Here is a 16160-nt window from a genome sequence, read left to right as displayed (position 1 = left end):
CCAGTTTAATTATTTTCTAGTGAATTATTTATTTAACGTGCAGAGGGGTGCTCACCCTCCTCACCTCTCTTTGCTTTCACAACCAGGCACGGTTCTGCATTAAACGCGTCTCCTGCAATCGGCACCTTTTGGCAGCAGCACAGCACAAAATCTTACTGGGCTGTAAAATCTGACTGGGTTGCCTGGGGCACCTGCCAGTGATGGGTAGTAGCCCCCTGACACATACTGCTCGCCTGTGGACAGCCTTCATGTATCTCCCTGCCTTGTGACCTGCAGCCAGCCTGCCCTCTGCCCCCCGGCGGGTAGGAGAGTGCTGACAAGACAGACATGATACTGACCAGTAAGAATACTGTGAATATTAAGAAGTTCCTTTAACATTGATTATTAGCAATGTGATGATAATATTACTGGATTACCAGATTTTTTGTATGATTAGATCATTCTATTCCAGCAGGTGGGAAAAGCCAGGATGAAGGCAATTCAGGGAAAACATATAAGGACACTGCCATGCACTCTTGAAAAGCACTGGAGCAAAATCTCAGCTTTAATACTCCTGTATCTAATTGCTAATGAGCACCTTCACTAGAGCTGGGGGGTTAAGAGACTCAAAAAAGACTTGAGTGCATTGGAAAACCTCTCTTGTGGGATGTGAGGCAGATCAGCCATAGTCTAAAGATACACATTGTCTCAAGGTATGGGGGAGACTTTGTGAAAGACATGCAAAGAAACCAGGTCTTCCCAGTTCAAGGGACTGCAAAGTCCTCAGCAAAGTCTGGTGTAGCATATGGCTGTACAGAAATAGATAGATGTATTTTCTCTAAAGGGCTTTTGTGCTTTCTAAAAAATATGTTGAATGAGGAAGTCTGTGTGGTCTCTTATGACCACTGTTATGATTCTTTGGTGAAACAGAAGTGCAAGGACTGGTACTGAAGCACCCATGTCTGTACCAGGGGACAGTCCTGCAGTCTCTGGGACATATGTGGCTCTGCTGTGCATCATCCATCAGTGCTGGCCCTTCTCCTCACCAGGGGCTCCTGTCAGGCCATGCCTTTATAATTGTCCCTGGGAGAGTCTCCAAGCTCAGATCCACTTGCTTCACCATCTTAGCCCAGATATGCTCAACTCCTGTCACCCTGATAGCCACTGAAAGCTAAATCCAGGTCCTCCTGCTCCCCGCTCTAACCTGAGTAACTGGGGGACCACTCCTTTCCAGCAGGTCCAACATGGCCAGAGAGACAGGCAGAAGGCTGTCTGTCTTTTCTCTCTACCTGTTAACTTTCAGAGTCCTGTTTTTCTACCTGTTTTCTCCTTTCTGTCTTACAGTCACTTATACGCACTTCTAGGAGCGTCTGTGAAGCTGTGCAGGTACCAGAGGGATAAAATGAAGGAGTATGGGAGAAGCTAAGCATGCAGGAAAAAAAAAAAAGAAAAAAAAAAAGAAAACCATACCCACTTAAAGATTTACTTAGTGCAGAAGGTCTGCATTTTAGAGTAGAAGTTAATGGAGTTGTAAGGGTTTTTAGCAGCCAAGAACATGGCCTCCAGCATCCATTTCCTATCCCCAAGTCACATGTGGTTATGAGCTGGAAGCTCTGCATCTTAATTCACTATTTTTGCTCCTTGCTTCATAGTGGGTATCGCATTCTGGAGTAGTTCATTCTGGTTTGGTCAGAGGGAGAGGTCTTCTAATTAGTTGCTGCAATTGCTGTGTAAAGTCTACCCAGAAAAATGGTGCAGCAGCCTATTCTTGTAGCTGGAATTCATGTCACGTGTGATGTCCTGCCTTTGCCAGGGCATATTTTGCCATCTTGGGCAAAAAGTTCCATTTTTGCTTGGATATACATGTGCTGAGCTGTCATAGGGGATGCACATGATAGACACAAAGGTGTTAATTTGTCTCATGGCTAAGCTAATATTCAGGTGTGTAATGGGCCAGATCCTGCTATAGGATGCAGCCTCACCTATACAACTGGTCTCGTGTAAGTCAAGGCACTCTTCTCCCAGCATGGGAAACAGGCAACATGGCAAACTCCACTCTGGAGTCTCTTTACCAGTTGGTGGACGCAATAATAAAGTCAGAACAATTTTCTGGGACTAGCTGGAGATTCAGAGGTTTCAAGCTATGTTTAAAGAGGATCTGAACAAACAGTTCTGAGCCAAATTAATTCTTGGTGCAACTCTAATGAGGCTGGAGGAACTGCACCTGGGATGATTTGCGTCCCACACAATATGTCAGTGGTCAATCTCTCAATATGCCTGGCTACAAGCATCTTTAAAAATTATGTTCTCTTTATAGTACTAAATTCTGATCTGCCAGATGTGGTAGCCAATGAGCCCTTCCTCACTAAATACTGAGAGGATTATGCATAGATACTGAAGTATCCTAATCAGCCTCTTGGTGAACCTTAATTGATCCATTACCGACAATAACTATTTGCTGAAGTTTTTATTCTGGTTTTTCACTTGTGTAAGTAGCATATGTAATTTCATTGCCTGGCTATTTTAAACCATAGGGGACCATTGGTGGAACAGTACAAATCCCTCTGAAATCCAAAATTGCCAGCTGCAATTATAGTCTGCATCTAGCATCTTCTCTAAGGACTATAAATGCTTCACTACTTTAATTTTGCTTGCCATTTGCATCACTGCGTGACAATTCCTGAGCGATGGCAAAGGATGGATTCAGTAATGAAGTCTGGACAGTAAAGAAATACTGTCTAAATTGCAATTTTCTGTTTCAAGCCAACATTTATCAGTCTGTGTGTATGGATACATCACATGTAGATACAAAGCACTGGTAAGACAGGTACCTTCGTTTTGGCTGAAATATTTGTGGGTTTCTGAATATTAGAGATGAAGAAAGTTGTTTTCTCCTCATATTGCTTGATTTTTTTTAACTTCTCAAAAGACTGAAATGCTAGAGTTGTAAATACTGGTAATTAAAAGGCCAGATTGGCAACTATATTATTCCAGATAAGGCTTGTGAAATTTGACCAATTTCAGTGATGTTCCATTGGAATAAACCAGGAATGAAACAGTAGTGGCTCAGCTATTTTTTCAGCTCGTATATACACATTAATGATTTGAACTATTTGTGAATGCCTTAAGTCCCACCTATATTAGAAGACAATGATTAAGAATTATACCTCAGACTGAATGAGTAGAGATACAATTGGGAAAACAAACAACAACATTGTGAGAATATGTGGCGTACACAGGAAGGGTTCTGGGTATTGCCAAAATTAGTTTCCCTTGTTAAAAAGAGATATGCTGAAGAAACATTCTTTAAAGGGGAAAAAGCAGGTTTTGGAGAGGTGAGATATAAAATATTTATAATAAAAAACACCTGGGGCACAGTGAGCTGTGCAGAGTCAACGTTTGCAAATGACACTATTTACCTTCATCAGACAGAGCTGTAAAATTTCTGAGAGACCCAAGTAATTCAGGCAAATGGGCAAGACAGTGGAACTGCTGTTCAATGTCATTGCAAGGTCAAGCAGTGCACAGCAAGATAGGCTAAAAGACAAAAAACTTCACCTCTTCACATACTTCAAAAGGGTTCAAAATGAATCATATCAGCACTGGGACCCTTGGTATCATGTGGTGTTCCAGAGCTCCCTGTGCAGCTGCAGTCTATTAGGCTGAATAAAGACTAGAAAATCAGTACTACTGAATCTATACTACTGAAAAATCAGTACCAGCAACAGTGCGGTGCCATCTTGCATACTTTGGGCATCACTGCTGAGGCCCTCTAACAAGAACACTGAAGAATTAGAGAAGTCTTGGAGTAGGCTAAGCGTGATTCAGCACAAAGACTTTCAAAGACAGACTGGAAAGATGCGATTAGTTTATGCTAAAGAAGTGATAAACAAGGTCATGAAAAAAAAAAAGTAGATAAAATGCAGACAGAGGTATTTACCAGAAGCTCCTATTCTTCCTGTCTCCACAACATTGTAGCAGTGTTCCCCTCTTAGCCCTCTCACCAACAGAAAAAAAGAAAACCCACAAGAAAAATCCCAGCAACTGGCTTGTCTTCTGCTTGTGGTTTTCTCAGAGTCACACTGAAGGACAATTAACGGCATTCACCAGCTCTGCATACCACCAAGGTGATAAGAGTATTAAACTGATGCCAGAAATCATGGTTGGAGCATACGAGGTTTTTAGACATTTCTACCTGACCTCAGTTTACTAATTCTTGACAGAAATCTTCCACATTTAATGGCATCCCTCTATACCCCATGCAATACAGCAAACCAGAACAGCTGGTGAATAACACTGTTAGGAAGAAGAAAGAATCTAAACAGGGTAAATCTGTCCAAACTGACCCAACAAAATGAGGTACTGAAGGATGTAAATATTTTGGATCAGGAAAAGATTTACCTACTCATGGGAGATGCAGTCAGAAGAGAAAGTTACACCATTGCCCTTTGGCCAAACCAACTAAGATCTTATCAAATGGCACCGGCAGCTACAGTCCAAAACGTTATCAAAGCTGAACGCTTCCCAACGGTGCACTGAAACAAACCAACCCCACATAGTACATGCTGATACTTAACACAACCAAAGATCCCACAGGATATGCCAGGAAAATAAAATGGGGCGTTTTATGGGAGGTTATATTGGAGCAGAAATAATGTCCAGGTCTTCCCTCCCCATAGCTCTTCTTCTTGAACATTGTGAACAAGCAGATCTCAAATGTCGACAGACTAAGGATAAAAACTGCATCCCATCACATATTTCCAAAAGCTAGAGTTAGAACAATGTGTCCTACCTTGTTAGCTTTGTCCCAATCTGCTGCCTAAGTTCGAGCCTCTCTTCATCAGTCTGCATGGGGAGGATGTTCTTTTCCTCCAGCTCTCGCTTGGAAGGCCTGTTGCTTAGTTTGATTGCTAAAGAGTCCTTCCTGCAGACTTTCATTGCCAGGGAGCCTGTGGGAGAGAGGAGAGGCTCTGCCAAAGGAGGTGTCATCATTTCATTACAGCATGCAGCAGGCAAAGAAATACTAGCCAAGGGAAGATACTAGGCTCTCATTTACATTGGTATGGGCTGTGGGAAAAGGGGCGTCAATTAACTTCATGTGCTCAATTAACCTCAATTCATATCATAATAAGGAAAAGCTGAATTTGGTAGGTATACAGGAAGAACAAATTAAAATATTGCTCCATAAAGGGGAGTGGAGAAGCAGGGCTTGTTTCAGAATTGCCAGTAGCATCTGTATCTTTCTCTAGCACAGTGCTTCTGAACCACGTAAGGGAATGAATAATTCAGCCTCAGAATCTGGGCAGGCAGCAGAGCTACAGCACATGGAAAGAGAGAGGTATCTCTCTCTCTTTTGCAATGTGACATCAAGACGTCCAAGCTAGCACTAGAAGGAATCAAAAGTCAATCAGAAGCACCACACAGCTCTCTGTACATCACCTGGTGCTGCTTCTCAGGCAGTGACAGTGGCAAAGACGCTGTGCAAACCAGTGGCCTTTCCCGGCTCATGCTTGCTTTCCTAGGCTTGTGCCCAAAGCAGTTTGAGCGGGGAAGAAAGACAGACACAGGCCGAGAGAGAGACAAAAACCCATGAGAGGTTTTGGGCTTTGGCAGGAGAGTCCAAGGTAGTGCAGCTCTGCTCCGTTTCTTTAAGAGCAAAGACTGCTTAATTTCACTTGCAGGGTAAGGGAGGATTCTGAGGAGATTAAAGATGCCCATTTTAAAATCTCTTTTGTGTGTGTTTTAAAAAGGGTGTTGTTTGCTTGCATTGCTCCCAGTTTTCAGAAAAGAAGAAATCCAAGGGCCTGACACTTCAGCTCGACCTGCAGGATGACAACCAGTTTTGGTCTTTGTGGGAGAGTCCTGTGATGCCAGCTCAGGCAGGGGATGGGTTTTCTCAGAGGTCGGGAAGGGGCTGCTCCAGACTGTAACTGAGATACAGCTATCAATTAACCTCTTCTCTTCTTATCTGAGCCCAGTTCTCTGATCATGACCCCTTCCAAAGTATGCGCAGACGTACCATTCTGACATGATTTAATACATACTATATGTAAAAGCTCTGATTCTCTATCAGTGGCACTTATTTAACCCTCTTGAAGTAACTCTATTGAGCTGATCTTGACTTTCGCCAAAGGCAGGGCTTCTCTGCACCATGGGCACTTGGGGAAGTGAATTCAGAAGTCAATTTGGAAGTGAAGTAATAAAAGCCAAAACCAGTCATTTGAATTCTCTCTGAAGAGCTACCCAGGCAGGGATTCATATGGACTAGGGAAATCACTGTAAAGTCACACTACTTGTTATTTTGGATTAATTTGCCAAGCATGCCCATGTAGTGAAGCCCTGACAGATACAAAAGCCACAGTCAAGAAAGAAAATTCACAGGCCTTGTGTGTCCCTTGTGCATTCAGAGTAAAAATTCAATGAGAAAGGAAAAATGGCATGAGTCTTACTTGTAAATAACGAGTTATCCTCATCTTCATCTTCCTCTTCCTCCTCTTCCTGTCTTGTGTAGAGGCAGGAAGAGTCTTCGTAGTCGGTTTCATGAGGCACATTTTCTTTATTGTCATCGCATTCGATCACAACAGTTGGCACTTGTCTCATGTCTGGAAGGCCCCCAGGTCCTGTTTTTGTAACACTGTCACCTGTGTGTAAACCAGAGCTGTTGGGAAACAAAAACAAATAAATAAACTAAAGAGAACAGCTCAATGGAAGACCTGAGATGCTTCTCTCACTGTATTTAGGAAAGCAGTGGTCTTTCATCCTTTTCCGAGAAGAAACGAGGACAGAAAGATCTTCATGACCAGCAAGACATTTAATGGGTTTAAACTGAGCACACACTACATTTGAGGTGCCAGATTTGTTAGGGAGAGGCAGGACAGCATGCAGGCAGCAGTAGTGGCAGCCAGGACTGAGAATTAAAGATCTCCAGGGTTAGTGAGAACTGCACCAGCTACTCAAGAGCGATAAGCATGTCTTCAGCCTGCGGTGTCTGTGTGACCTCTCCGGTGGTATGCAGGCAGGCAGGAGAAAACAGCTCACCTGGATGCAATAGGTGGAGCGAGGGAGCAGGAGGAAGGAAAGGTATATATTGTAGAAAGGCAGAAGGAAACCATGCCTTCCACTCCCTGGGCAAGAATGTGTTGATTGACTTGAGAGGAAGGCAAGGGCACAACTTGCTGAAGCACATGGGACTGACAATGTGAAACTGGGCTTGGACAACAAGAGACTTTGGGAGCTGGTGAGAAAAACAAGGAAGGGAGCTAAAACCTGGGAGGCTACTTTGCTAACAGCACAGTTACGTGTTGTGGGGGCTGCAGTGACGATGTCCCTTCTCCTGCCCTGGCTTCTCCCTCTGGCCAGCTGCTAGATCAACCTGAATTGGAACTAACAGCCTATTTCTTTTGTCACATAAAGTGTGATCAATGATGTCCTGCAGCTTACTAAGTTAAGACCAGTGGTCAGTACTACCACCTAGTACACCTAGGAACATGTAAATACAAGTAGGGAAACAGGAACACGAGGAGGTGAAGATCAAAGGCAAACTAAAGGTGAAAGGAAAAGTCAGGAACAGAACGATGTTTCCCAATCCATTTTTATCTAATAGCTCATGTTGCTTTTCCAATGTGAAAAGAGAATGACAGACTAGCAGGCAAAAATGATGGCTGCTCAGGTTTGTTCCTGAGTCAGCAGAAACTGCCCTCTCTCTTAAAGTCCCAGCTGAGGCAACAGCTATGTGGGGAACATTTGCACGCTGGCCATCCTCTTTATGTCAAATTCCCATTTTACTCTCCAGAAGAACGTAGATGTGAAACCAGATGTGCTGACCAAGTTGCACTTGAGACACACAAATTTTGCTCCGACCTTACTGAGAGCTGAGTAGCTTCAATTCCCTTGAATATTTTAGCCTGCTCAGAATACCAGAGGCATTCTGCATCTTGAAAAAATGTATTCTTCTTTTTAAATGATTTTCTACTGAGTCAACTTGAAACACTTCTCTTTCTTCTAACCCTGAAGTTAACACGGACTTTTAAATGGTTGCCAGATAACATCCCAGAAAGACTTTTAAAAACGTACTTCTGGGTATATAATGCTAGTCCATGATGTGTTTAAGGATTAAGGAGAAGAAAAGGCTTCAGAACCTGTAAGCAAGCCATACCATGCTGTTATTATCATCTTCAGCTTCAAAGAAATAATTTTGTTAATTGTAACATTTACTATAGGTAAACTAACTAACAATGAGATGCATAGCTTTACTGGATGCCTTGAACACAGGAGCTCCATTTTTGTAGTGATAGTCCATGTTTTGTACCATAAAGTAAGAGAGATTCATGAAGAACTGGCTTGTGAATTTTTGTATTAGACTTCAATGAGTCTGACCCCAAAAAATTTATCCCAGAAGTAGCTCTAAAATTACGCTGCTAAATTCTCCTAATGACATATAAATGCACTACAGTCTTTAAAAACTTTCAACTAATTTAAATTTATTTATATGCTTTATGAATTTTAATTTTATGAACATTTTTATATTTGTTTTCTCTGTAACCTGCTTTTTCATAACTCTTTTAAAAAGGAAAGGTAGGAAATTAAAAAGTGTAGAATTCAATTTCCAAGAGAAACTAAATGCTGTGAAATTCTGTTAACACTGCTAAAAAAAAAAAAAAAAGGAGGAAATAAAAACCTTCCAATAGTGAATACAACCACAGCATCATTCAGTTAATTTTAAAACAGCACATACAAAGAGAGTAAGTACAAATTCACTAATACAAATTCACTAAGTCCCTTCTGTAAGTATAAATGAAAGGATCAAAAAGTAGTTCGGCATCCAGGACCATTTGGCGCTGCCCTGTTCTGCGAAGGATGCATGTAGGTTACAGATGCATCCTTACGGGTGAGCACGTAGGGTAGCAGACATCAAAGCAGTTCATCAATTTAGGTTGCCAAGTAGGTATCGGATGGCAACAAGATTTACAAATTACCACAGAGGATCTTTATTTGAACTAGTGATCTAGAAATAGGCAGCTTCTCATTTCATTGTAATTCTTCTGAATCATCTACTTTCTTGATAATACTACTTTCTATTTAAAGCCCCTCATTTTTCCTGGTGTTTTGTGTTCTTCTTGATTAAAATCAGCCTCTTCCACAGCATTTTGACTAAGTCAGCTGCCTAAGCAAAGCACTTCTGAAATACATGTAGTACTGCAGTATACTTAAGAAAGACAAATCAAGGTCACCGGAGATTCCATTATGTATAAATTCCTCTGGGTCTTTAAGCAAAACCCCACATGGTCAGGTGGTCTACACCACAAAAAAAATGTAGCATTTACCAAAAAGCACACTATTGTTTCAAACAGCCCATTTTAAATCAGCTTTGTGTTTTGCAACAAAATTAGAGAACAAAGCTACAGCTAAGCAAGTACTTGTTTTAAGAAGATAAATGTATCTTAACACATAGATTTGAATAATTCATAGCTACTAGTACAAGTACTTGCAACTACTGTTGCATCATTTTTGTGTGATCAAAACAGCAGGAAAGTTGCACCATGATAGCTTACAACGTTTATAGCGAGAAAACATTTTAAAAAATCAGAATTTAAGTGTATGAGTGACTCATGGTACGGACAAAATCAAAAAAGCAAAAAGTGAAATCCCGCCTGTAAAATCAAGTGGGGAAAAAAATGCATGCTTCTCATCTGTCATCCCAGGCTCTTTGATTTTGGAATAAAGAGTTACATTTTTATCAGCAGGTTTTCAGATCCACAGTACATTCTTCTGTACTTAACAGCTATAACAAAAATCTGAAAAAAACTTCAAACCACTGTACATACACTTCTATAAAACAGGCATATGTGTGAGAGAGAGAAGGCAGAGCTATAAATATTAAGTGCTTCTATCCTTAGGCAATGCTAAAGTTTAGACAAAAAGCAATTCTCTTGACAAGTTTTATGGAAGATAAATGTTTTCTGACTCAAATATGTTTTGTAAGATTTACAAGACACTGGCAGGAATGTCTAATGCATTTTATTTCATAAATCTACAGTCTGAGGCTGAACTGGGTGTACCAGAGGAACTGGTCTCACACACTGTCTTTTTGGACACAGCAATTTTTCACTGCTTCGCCAGGGATGCAATTCTAGCTTGGAGTGAGATATTGCCACTTAACAGCTCTTTAGTACATACGTTGAACAAAGTGAGGCCTTGATCCAGCTGCTAGTGTACAAGACCCCACAGAGTAATTGTAATTAATTGTTGTCTTACCAGACAGAGAACTATACAGGCAAGACAGATGGGAAGGCCATTTCAGATCAAGAAGTTGCCTCCCTAAGTCAAAATTAAAGATACCTTCCAGTGGCACAAGAGGGTTTCTAAAGCCTCGTTTGCTGCTCTTTGTGACACATGGCTTGTGGGCAGCATCTTTCTTCTCAAATTAATTTCAGTCAGGAGGGTGAAACCTGCTGTGGACTTTGGTGGCAGGGCTTGTCAGCTTTTCATCAACTCTGCAAATGCATTCTGAAATGGTAAAAAATGACGCCTGAATCCAGTGTTTTACTTACGCTTGACACATGCTTTGGGCTGAAGGGGAAGTAGGGCACAAATTGGCAACAGAGGTTGCAGAAAAAAGGTTATGTGGAAATTACACTCTTCTCTGTTTCAACTTAATCTATTATAAAGCTGGTAATTCATCAGGGAAAACAGAGGCAAACTGGCAGCACAAATGACATGTCATAACAGTCATACTATGACAAGGGACAGATTGCCCTTCTGAGAATAGGTTATGAATATATGTTATGAGTACCAGAAAATGCTTGCAATCAGAAGTGTTAAGTGTGCAAATGAACTTAATGTTCTATAATGTCTGTAATAAAACTGAATAAAAAAAAAGCCAGGAATTAACTGCCATTTTAAGTCATAAGAACAACTGGGACTTGAATAGCTATTACATGCTCTTAATGTACCTTAAGACATATAACGTATTAACATGCACTAGATCTAGGTGAGGCAGTAACATGCAACCGCTCCTGCAGAGGGAAAAACAGAGGCAGAGAAGCTCAGCAGCTTTCTCAAGGTCAAAGACAGCTAAATGACTTCTGGCTTCCAGGCCAGTACAGAGGGACAGCTCACTTTTCCCTGGCAAGCTTCTGGCTCATTGGCAAAGCACCGATTTCAAGTACCAGCCTTCAGATATTGTTAGACTATCTGAATTCCAGAGACCTCATCTGTGAAAGCTAAAAATCCAGATTGCTAGAGGAGGGGGGGGATGTTTCAGTCTTTCATTCTTTGCTCCTGTCCACACTCATAGTCCTGGTAAGAGAAGAGTTTTGAAGTCTAAGAAAAGTTTACTGAGCAAAATGTGGAATTGATACAAACTGGTTATAGATGCAGTGAATATCCATGGAGTCTGGAGTTTCCACTGCACCAGGACCAAAGAAACTAGAGACAAGGAAGAAAAAAAAAATCGAGCAGAAAACCTGATCTGCACTTGTCTACATGATCCTCCCTTATTAAAAACAAAACACTATTCTAAATAATCCCCCAAATTAGCAGACTTTGCAGAATTATTACTGCAGCACCCTGGCAATTATTCTATAAAGTTGTAGGGTTCTTTCGAGATAAAGACTGGATCAGCAAAAATAAACGCTGCCAATGAACTTAGCATTCCCCAGCAGGTACCTCAGAGACTCGTCAGGCGCTTTCATCTCCTCAAGATTATTGACCCAACAGCAGTGACCCAGTACACTGTTATCTGCAAGGCACAGTAAAGCTTAGGATGTTGCTGCATACGCTATGCATGCAACAGATGGAAGTACACTACCAAAATTTAAATAAAGGAATGAAGATCTAGGATTTTGCAGTTTTAATAGGCCCTTAAGACCTCTGGGCTGAAGTGTCCAACCACAAATACTGCAGTATGATTTCTGTTGCGTTTAATCAAGATTTTATACAATTAAGGGAAAAGAACTGCTGTCAAAAATAATAGAGAACAGCAGAATTTGGTGCAGATAATCCTGTCCCAAGTTAAATAAATATATTTCAAAAGCCTGCACAAATCTTCAAGAAAAGTTAGCAAATTTACCAAGATCACAATGTGGCCTGAAAAGGCAATTAAAAAATTTAACAGCAAGTGTCAGGTCTGCAGACCTGTGAATACTTTGACATATTTTTACCTCTAAATACTAAGAAAATAACAACTGCTGTTGCAGAGGAAACAGCTATCACCTATTTTCTCCCTTGTGAATACAAAAGTTATTGATTTGTTTTGACAAGGAGAATAACTGAAGTACTCAATACTTTATTTCATGATTGAAATAATAGTTAATCAATGCAAAAAGGCTATGAGAAACCAACTGTCTGCAATATCATGAACTAGGATTAATTTTCATTTTAAATGTGAAATGTCAGTGCCACAACCTTTCCTTATTTTCTTCTGCAAAGGGAGGCAATTGCTTCATATTGGGAATTGCTTATCCAGTTTTTAACAAGCAGCAGAGCTACAGCACCAAATTAATAGTTAAAACCAAACAGCATCACCTTCTTTAAATCAGTTAAACTTATTTGTAGACATAAACATGACGGATGCCTAGAAATTGGAGCATTCATTGCTGTAGGGCAACAGATGTCACAATGAAGTCATACTCGGAGATGTCACTGGGCTCAGGATAACAAAGTGCCTTCTGCATGCAGTGTGAGCCAGCCAGTAGGACATCCGACCTGTGCTGGGGATGGCGTGGGCAGTGCAGCCCCAAAGGAGCCTTTGGGAGACACCAGCCACCCTCTGTGCTTGGTGCATCGAACCTTGGGGTGATGCAGATGCGTCCGATCAGCCCTGCCAGCAATGTGATAGTCAAGTGGGTAGTCACTGGGCTCAGGGAGAAATGTGAATGCTCTTTCCAGTCCTACCCCTACAGTCCTTTTACTGGTGGGAACAGGAATCCCCCCCACAGCCCTAGCAGTTTTTCCCCAGCAGAGAATTCCCCTGTGCTGCAGAAAGAATAGCCTTCCTGATGTAACCACAGAGGTCTCTCTATCCTGGTACTAAAATAAGCTGGCAGTGCGGGACAGCCTCTGGTCCCCTGACTGTTTTTTATGCAGTAAGAACTATCTGCCATCTCTAATCAAATTATTTTCAACTATGCAATATAATGAAGATAACATTATCACAAAGAGGTACTGCGGCAAATCATTAGGCATTTTGTCCGTAGACCAAATATTTTACCTTGCTAATAGGATGATCTGCTGCTGCTGGAACAAGCTGGGTACAAAGCTGCCCTTGGTACTAAACAGAACATGTCATTTTTTGGACTACCTTCCCTATTCTGGGACTTGCTCAGTTTTCTTCTACAAGCTGAAATAAGATTTCCAAAGCTCGTTGATCTTGCAGGCTGTGAGGACAGCCTGCATTTGTACAAGATGCTTCACTTAGCCTATTTGGGGCAGCATTCAGAGATACTCACAAGGGACAGTAATAGAAAACAGCCCAAGGTGGGTAAGGCACATCTGACCAAATGTACGGTCTTCCTCCACATGCAAATGGCTAAGAAGGTAGCTGCTGTAGAACGGGTTAAATACTTACTTTAAGATCAAACATATAATTTAATTTAAATTAATTGAAATAATTTCAATACTGCATTAAAACACCTCTTGAGTGACTTGTAAAAGAAGTCCTCAGCGGTTGTGTTCAAGCTAATTGGCAATACTAATCAGATGCCCTGGTTGAGTGGCACATTTGGTTTTTATTGCTCTTTTATGAATCTTTCACTTCCTTACCTTGTTTTTGCTGCTTCTCCACATAACCAGAGCTCTGCAGTTACGCAGTCTGCAGTATATATTGCAAGCCAGGCACGTCCTATTAAAATCTTCTCCACTGGCTGTGTTATCTACTTCCTTGAACAGGATAACGGGGTTCAGAAAATTCAGTCATTTTCTCCTTCCTGCCACAAACCTGTCCAACAAGCCTGGAAAGGCTCTTTCCCTGTCTCTGTTTCTCCAGCAATGACTCTGCCCTGCAGTTGCTAGACCCCAGAGAGGCCTTGTTCAAGTACTATCAGCAAAACTCAAGTGGCGTTACTGATGTTAGCAGGAAAGAGTGCACATCAACATGTAATTTTAAAAGTCGATCCATTACCTTTCTAGCCTTTGCATGGTCATGGCTAGCGTTTTGTTCAGTTCCTCTATCATCCGGCACCCTGAAGGGTGAATGGGCAATGTGCTGGAACCAGAAGGCAGGTGCTGGCTGTGGCTGCCATACTGGAGCTGGTGCTGGTGAGCTGCTAATTGGGAGGGCAGGACAGTATGATGGTGCTGGGTCAAAGGCTGCTGGGAGCTCTTCTGCGTGGAATAGGATGAGAGAGGGAGGTCTGGCCCCCCTAAAGGCATGCAAATCATGACTTTCTTTGGAGGTAGTGGAGGTGACAGTTTAACTGGCATACAAGGCAGTTTCACAGGAGCGCCAGGATCTAAAACAGAAGAAAGAGAGGCCCTAGTGTTAATTTTCATGTCAGTAAGATGGAGATCACAGTATCTGCCTGGGCGAGCAAGTTGCTAGTCACCACGAGAGTGCGTACCCCTTCCCTGCTGCAACAGACAACTGCACAGCCTGTGCCCAGCATGATCTTCAGAAAAAGTGCTGCTGTTTTGCAGCATTTCTGAATGTCACAAAAAACCATCCCAGGGCTGTGTATGTCCCTTAGGAGACACGTTAAGCAATGCTTACCAGGGTTTGTGGCACCCTTTGATGCTTTAAAGCCCTAGCCCTCCAAAACAGCCCTGCGAGGTAAGTGCAACGTCTCCTGCTCAACAGGCGCACAAATAGGGGGAGAGCAATTCGGTGTCTGAAGTGACAGGGTGACTCACCATCATCACTGCTGGAGCAAAAGCTCAGGCATTCCTGGTCCTTCTCAGCCACTGCAGTGCAATTACTACAAGTCATATTTCTTACTGCTTTGTAACATGCAAAACATCTGGTGTCAAAAATCACATTACAGGGCAAGAGAGAAAAGAAATAGGCTTTGAATACTAAACAGGAGTGGTTTGGAAAAACCAAGGGTACAGGAGAAGAAAATTATAAAGGGCAGAAGACTGTTAGGACTAATGTTTTACAGAAAACTTGGCAGCCATTTTTCTCTGGACACGTGAACTGAATTTTAACCTTTTTAACTCTAGGCATGTTCATTGAATCCCATAGTTGAACTACAAAGAGTCCCCTGACTTCCATGAGAAATCAAGAGGTTCACAAGCAAACCTCTCTGCCGAGACTCAACTGCAGGATGGAGATTTTTGTAGTTGCATTGTGAAATGTTTTCAGAAAGGAGAAAAAGCAACGGGAGGGCTTGTAGTTCCCAAGACAGGTGTGGGAAATGGTCACAACACACACTACGAGCTAAACCGAGAGTAAATACACTGTGAGCTGCAGCTGTGAGTTTGTGTGTAGGAGGAAGGCCAGGCCCTTTCCAGCCTGGAATTCCACAGACATTTGGCTCTGCAATGCAGCTCTGCAGGCAAGGCTTGCGTGATCATTGACCTCTTGTTGCTTTACATCACTCTTCTTGTAACATGGTAAGAGAATTGAAGGGCCAGCATCTTCTTTTGACCCAACAAAGCTTGGGATTAAGACATTGCTCTTCATGTTTCAGAGGTCATCACCCTCCTGAGCGATACCAGATTTCTCAAGTCCTTTTCCAGATGGTTCTTTTTAGTACAAACTATGCTTTCCACCCTCCTGGCCTATTTTGGATATTGGCTGTATTAGTACCCATATCAGGGTGCCTGAAGTTGATGCTATAACTTTCAAGCACTAACACTTCTGGAACATTATTAAGGATAGTAATGTGGAAAAAGACCATGCACAGAGCTAAGCTCAGATACGCCATGAGACTTTTTTTAGTGCTAGTCATAGCTTCATTGCATCCACCGTATCCACTTCATACTAGTGCTTTTACCACTTTAGAAACAACACACTGACAGTAAGTCTTCCCTTTCTTCAAAGGACTTATAGGCTAATGACACAGGAGAGGCAAAGGGTGTGCAAAGACGAAGCAGAGGCATGGAGAGAAATGTCCACATTGCAGAGTGCGAGAGTTATAAAGAGTAGAATCCAAGCCTTTTGGCTTTCAATGCAATATCGCATCCACTCAACATGTTGTCTCTCAAAGGCAAAAATTCTTCTGATGGCTCCACCAAGGCTGAAA

At 41.9% G+C, this 16160-nt stretch overlaps 1 protein-coding gene across 2 annotated transcripts in view; it reads right to left on the bottom strand.

Moving 5' to 3' along the window:
• PHACTR1 (phosphatase and actin regulator 1) overlaps positions 1-16160 on the bottom strand; it is a 300846-nt gene that overhangs the window by 43659 nt on the left and 241027 nt on the right. For both annotated transcript variants that reach the window (XM_055703434.1, XM_055703433.1), the window contains exons 6-8: positions 14099-14429; positions 6429-6637; positions 4772-4928 (exon numbers count right to left, since the gene is read on the bottom strand). In XM_055703434.1, coding sequence (XP_055559409.1) covers positions 4772-4928; positions 6429-6637; positions 14099-14429 — 697 coding nt within the window. The remainder of the gene's footprint in view (positions 1-4771; positions 4929-6428; positions 6638-14098; positions 14430-16160) is intronic.

The sequence above is a fragment of the Falco cherrug genome, chromosome 3, assembly GCF_023634085.1.
Source record: "Falco cherrug isolate bFalChe1 chromosome 3, bFalChe1.pri, whole genome shotgun sequence".
Taxonomy (NCBI): domain Eukaryota; kingdom Metazoa; phylum Chordata; class Aves; order Falconiformes; family Falconidae; genus Falco; species Falco cherrug.
Note: the sequence above shows the minus strand (reverse complement) of the source record. Positions and strands in the feature narration are given on the sequence as shown.